This window comes from Labeo rohita, unplaced genomic scaffold, assembly GCF_022985175.1.
Source record: "Labeo rohita strain BAU-BD-2019 unplaced genomic scaffold, IGBB_LRoh.1.0 scaffold_1588, whole genome shotgun sequence".
Taxonomy (NCBI): Eukaryota; Metazoa; Chordata; class Actinopteri; order Cypriniformes; family Cyprinidae; genus Labeo; species Labeo rohita.
The window spans coordinates 10,920-17,218 of NW_026127767.1; the positions used below are offsets into that span (position 1 = coordinate 10,920).

The window sequence follows — 6,299 nt, forward strand, 5'->3', positions numbered from 1 at the left end:
TTATCCCAGGAAAGCAGACTGTCTTGGTGACTATCAACGGTATATAAAATCATGCATAATAGTGGCTTACTGTTATTTTTTGTCTTTTGCTGTACATATACTGGTCAAATAGTAACCACATGTTTATTTTAAGGTTCATACAACCTGTCCCTGCCTAGTATATGCTGTCCATTTTGTTCTTGCAAGTGGACTCCTGGGATTAGTGACTTGCCTGAATATAAATACTGGCCAGCAACCACCAGCTACTAAATGCTGTTCAAGTTTGATGTGTTCACATCATTTGAGCAGATGAAATTGGCTAGCCCAGCTTTATCCCAACAAGCATTTCTCAAAATGCTTGAACATCGATCACTTTGCACTGGTCGGGTGGGGATTTTTTCATTCGGATCATTTTTGAATTTCTGACTTCAAAAATATTACCATCCCTCTTTTTTTTAGGCGAGTCGTATTTGTGGTGATACCTTCCATAGAGTCTTTCGAGAGTTTGCCTTCTGCAATTTTAAGAAAGAAGATCTGTGCCTGACGGAACCCTTTAAATGCCCAGCATGTACACCAGACATGCTGGCTATATCTGCAGATGGTAATAGAAAACATTACCGGTTCAAGAAGTCCAAAGGGTCAGTGAAATCTTTTATTTATGTGTATATATATATATATATATATATATACTGTATATATAGAGAGATATATTGCATCTAAGGCTGTACTGAAGTCAGTTGTAGTTGTTGTGTTTCTCTGTTTTTCTGTTTTTGTTGTTTCTCTTTAGTGGAAGTCACTTCAGAGATCAATTAAATCTTCTTATTTAACAGGACAAATGAACCATCTCTTTTTGATGGACTGTTCATTGCACAAGATGCCAAAGTATCTGCCTTTGTTGAACAAATTAGAAGCCAGATGATTAGTGTAAGGATTTGTTCAACTCTAAAACCCTTGTTTATTTTAAAAAAATTGTCTTGGCATTACATGTAATGCATTGCCTCTACTTTCAGAGGACAGGTCATGATGTCTGTGGGCCTGCAACATTTACAGCAGGCAGAGAAATATCACAGAAGTCCAGGGCCAAGGTGGATGAAGAGGGCCTTGAAATAGCTGTGTGCAGACATGGAGTCTTGCTGCAAGCTTTGAATCACTACCGTGGAGAAATATATGCCTACCCAATGCTCCTGCAAAAGGAGCTGGCACAAGCTGCAAATGCAACATTCTTTTGTACAGACATTGCTTGCAGGTAAATAAACAACCACTGCCAAATTATGTTTTACCATTATGCTGTGGGCATAACATCATGGCTGGCTACAAAGTACACATACAGTGGGTACGGAAAGTATTCAGACCCCCTTAAATTGTTCACTCTTTGTTATATTGCAGCCATTTGCTAAAATCATTTAAGTTCATTTTTTTTCCTCATGAATGTACACACAGCACCCCATATTGACAGAAAAACATGAAATTGTTGACATGTTTGCAGATTTATTAAAAAAGAAAAACTGAAACATCGCATGGTCCTAAGTATTCAGACCCTTTGCTGTGACACTCATATATTTAACTCAGGCACTGTCCATTTCTTCTGATCATCCTTGAGATGGTTCTACACCTTCATTTGAGTCCAACTGTGTTTGATTATACTGACTGGACTTGATTAGGAAAGCCACACACCTGTCTATATAAGACCTTACAGCTCACAGTGCATGTCAGAGCAAATGAGAATCATGAGGTCAAAGGAACTGCCTGAAGAGCTCAGAGACAGAATTGTGGCAAGGCACAGATCTGGCCAAGGTTACAAAAAAATTCTGCTGCACTTAAGGTTCCTAAGAGCACAGTGGCCTCCAAAATCCTTAAATGGAAGACGTTCGGGACGACCAGAACCCTTCCTAGAGCTGGCCGTCCGGCCAAACTGAGCTATCGGGGGAGAAGAGCCTTGGTGAGAGAGGTAAAGAAGAACCCAAAGATCACTGTGGCTGAGCTCCAGAGATGCAGTCGGGAGATGGGAGAAAGTTGTAGAAAGTCAACCATCACTGCAGCCCTCCACCAATCGGGGCTTTATGGCAGAGTGGCCCGACGGAAGCCTCTCCACATGGAGTTTGCTAAAAAACACCCGAAGGACTCCAAGATGGTGAGAAATAAGATTCTCTGGTTTGATGAAACCAAGATAGAGCTTTTTGGCCTTAATTCTAAGCGGTATGTGTGGAGAAAACCAGGCACTGCTCATCACCTGTCCAATACAGTCCCAACAGTGAAGCATGGTGGTGGCAGCATCATGCTGTGGGGGTGTTTTTCAGCTGCAGGGACAGAACGACTGGTTGCAATCGAGGGAAAGATGAATGCGGCCAAGTACAGGGATATCCTGGACTAAAACCTTCTCCAGAGTGCTCAGGACCTCAGATTGGGCCGACGGTTTACCTTCCAACAAGACAATGACCCTAAGCACACAGCTAAAATAACGAAGGAGTGGCTTCACAACAACTCTGTGACTGTTCTTGAATGGCCCAGCCAGAGCCCTGACTTAAACCCAATTGAGCATCTCTGGAGAGACCTAAAAATGGCTGTCCACCAACGTTTACCATCCAGCCTGACAGAACTGGAGAGGATCTGCAAGGAGGAATGGCAGAGGATCCCCAAATCCAGGTGTGAAAAACTTGTTGCATCTTTCCCAAAAAGACTCATGGCTGTATTAGATCAAAAGGGTGCCTCTGCTAAATATTGAGCAAAGGGTCTGAATACTTAGGACCATGTGATATTTCAGTTTTTATTTTTTAATAAATCTGCAAAAATGTCAACAATTCTGTGTTTTTCTGTCAATATGGGGTGCTGTGTGTACATTAATGAGGAAAAAAAATGAACTTAAATGAGTTTAGCAAATGGCTGCAATATAACAAAGAGTGAAACATTTAAGGGGGTCTGAATACTCTCCGTACCCACTGTATATTATATTATGGACTTAGAAAGCTACTGTGTTATCAGTTTAGTTTACTACTACAACAGTGAAGTCCAGAAGGTATAAGGAAATATTATCGTTCACATGACTGTCTAGTGTTTGGGGAATTCTACTAGTCACGTAGGTCCTGGTTTGACTTCTTACCATTTTGCATCATGTACATGTGGTTTTTCCTTTATAGGTACTGGCCTTATTTGGAGAGGATGGCAGAGAAGTTGCCTGAGCTCCAGCCACTTACCATGATGAAGCCATTTCTGTCTGTAATGCATGCTAAGGCTCACACTGGCAAATGTGAGGTATAGTGTGCGAATTAAATGTTTGTCATAAGATGTAAGGAACATTACCCTACGTCATTTAAAAAAAAAAGAGCTTTACATTTTGAAAATGTACTCATTTCACAATTTTATTTAGAATACACAATCTAAGAAATAAAGTTGTATTGATAAATGTCTTCATCTGATATTTTTGAACAGGTAAGGTGGGGCGGCAGAAATCAGGTTGGTGCAGGAAATACTGTTGGTGAAGAGGTGGAACAGGTCAATAGCTTCCTTTCAAGGGCAGCTCTTACTACAAAATACATGACCAAGTCAGGTTGGTTAAAAAGGAAAACTGAAAAGTACACATATATCATATTACGGACATTTTATATGACTACTGATGTTATGAGTTTAGTTTACTACTACAACGCTTAAGTCCACAAGGTACTAGGAAATATTATCATTCATTTGACTGTCCAGTGTTTGATTGAATTGTTCTAGTCACGTAGGTCCTGGTTTGACTCCTTTTTTGCATCATGTACATGTGTTTAACACACAATACTAGATTGTACAATTGAATTGTTCTTATCTGTTTTGTTTTTAAAGGCAGAGCGGATATGATAACCATGCTTGCCATTAGATGGAACCTTAGGAAGATGGAGAGTCTCCATACGACACTAGCGAAAAGATTTTTCAAAGTAAGTAGGCTATACTGCATGTTTCCCTCTGGGTTATGAGGTGCTCTCTTGGCTCTTAATGTGTTTTACATACATTTGTCTTGTTATGGTCTTGATGTTCCCTTACGGTCAGACACATTCAACGTTACATCAGTTAAGTTCTGACGTAATGTCTCTGTACCCTCCTTCAGGAAATGAGGGTTACATACATAACTGAGATGTTTTGTATACTGGCTTTAGACACATGTTGCTTAATTGCAAGTAATAATCAAATTGAACATTTTTGTATAGTAGATAAATGTGACAAAAATATGTAAGAAGACAAAAGAGAATCACATAATTTATGGTTCATGCATTTCTCTGTGTTGTGGCCTAATTTTGCAGTGATGCTTTGTTTTTTTTTTCAAATTTTTCATTTTTTAAATAGACTACACAGAGAGCAGAAGTGGAGGCAGCCAATCTTGAGAGTCTTAAGCAGGAGTTTAGCATCTCTGTGGAAGATGTGGATCGGTGGGTGTGTGATGTCAGGCACTGGGCTGCCACTGGTATGTCATATAGTCGCTTGTTTAACAATTAGTACTTTTATTTCTATACATTTGGCTAAACTTCAGCAGTGATGCTGTGTTTTTTTTGTAATAGTCAACTTTGCTTATTTCTGTTTTACCAAGAGAAACACAGTTCTCACAGTAGCCAGGAAGAACTCCAGAGTGTCACGATCTCGGTGTGGTCTGCCTAGGTTTTTGTTGTTCGGGTGCTTTGTTGTCCTGGAGCACGTTCATTTGTTTTGACAGCTCGCCATGTGCTGCGCTGTCATTGTGGTGTCCACCCCGCCCCTCTTGTTATCCTTGTTAGCTAATTTTCCCCGTCACCTGCACCCTGTTTGGTCCTAATTTTCTCCCCTTTATTAAGCCCTTGTGTTTTCTGTCTTGCGTCAGTCCGTTATTCTATGTGTGGAAGCTCTTACTCTCTTGCCTTGTCATCAAGTTGCCGTATTTTCCCTAGCCCTGCTAGTCTAGCGCTCCTGTCTTTTTTTCAACTTTTGTTTTTCGTTGGCCTGCCCTTTAGGATTCTCTCCTGCTCCCCGCTTTGGCTCTACTCCGCCAGGATTCCCTTCTTTTCACGGCAGTTCCGCCCGCTCTCTCCCTGCTCGCACGCCGCGCTCCCTCCGGAATTCAGCCGCGGCTATTCATCGCCGCCCTGCCGCCTTTCGTTCCTGTGGGCTTTGCTGAAGCGGACAAGTGCTCCGCGCTGGTCCGTCCGACCACTTGCTGGCTGTTATTGCTGCTTTGCTGACTTTTTGTCTGAACATTTTTGTTTTCAAATAAATATTGAATTTTTGTTGCACCTGCAATTGGATCCCGATCTCGTTCCTGACAGAGAGAAATCGATGAGATCATTTATTCCATACGAAGAAAGAAGCAAGATCTGTATCGACAAAATGGTATTTACTATTACGTCACTTTTACGTCACTCACCTTGCAATTTATTTTTTTTCTAATAAAATTTTCGTAACCTTACAGACAGCAGTCAAACAAGGCAACGCAAACGACGGAGACTTGGTGAGCTTAAAAAGACACTCAGAGAGAAAATTGTGCTGTACAACGCCATTCCTGGCTGTGAAGAGAAAATTGACACAGAAGCAGCATGCAGTCTCTGTGATGTTATTCTGCCTTGGGAAGCACAAGGAGATGGTAAGTAATGTGTTGTATATATTTTTTTTAACTTTTATAAAATCACAAAATGATGTTGATTGTTAATGTAAGTAATAACAGTCAATATATTAAGACTGGGTGGTGAAAAATGTACAACTTACAGTAAAGAATGACGTTATATACCATTATCTGTAATGTTACCATATGAAGTCATAGTAAAAATCTGGGCCCGTATTCACAAAACATCTTAAGGCTTAAAGTATCTCCCAATTTGCCAATTTAGGAGAAAATCTTAAAAATAATGGCCATGTCAGTCCTAAATTTAGGACTCTTAAATTTTTGCTCTAAGAGTATTTCACAAAGAGTTCAAGCATTAAAACTAGCTCTTACATCTGTGAAACATTAAGTTACTAACACCCAATCAGTAACTATCACAAAATGGCTGTTGGCATCAATGTTGCTCGGAACGTAAGCATTTTAGAAAGCAGTCACTTCACCAGCAGAAACAACCCAATAACACCACAGATGAGGATTTTGATCTATCTGTCTGCCTGTCTGTCTAGTGCCGATAGATGATAGTATTGTATATTGATGATATTCAGTGATATCGATGATAGCAGATGTCTTTGTCGATAGTCAACACAAGATTATGCCCTATTAGTGGATTCACATTATTATTATTATTATTATTAGGGGCCAAGCACCGAAGGTGCGATGGCACCTATTGTATCCGTTGCCGTTCTTATTATTCTGCTTCTTCCGTTTCTTCCGCCGCAAGTTC

General features: G+C 40.4%; 1 protein-coding gene across 1 annotated transcript; it reads left to right on the top strand.

The window, feature by feature from the left end:
• Positions 1–218: 218 nt before the first annotated feature.
• On the top strand, positions 219–4,602 carry LOC127158592 (uncharacterized). The gene is made up of 9 exons (XM_051101666.1): positions 219–366; positions 439–617; positions 810–903; positions 990–1,225; positions 3,114–3,228; positions 3,406–3,523; positions 3,796–3,887; positions 4,294–4,411; positions 4,535–4,602. Exons 1-9 carry the CDS (start codon positions 250–252, stop codon positions 4,600–4,602), a joined length of 1,137 nt encoding a protein of 378 aa, XP_050957623.1. The 5' UTR covers positions 219–249.
• The last annotated feature ends 1,697 nt before the right edge of the window (positions 4,603–6,299 follow it).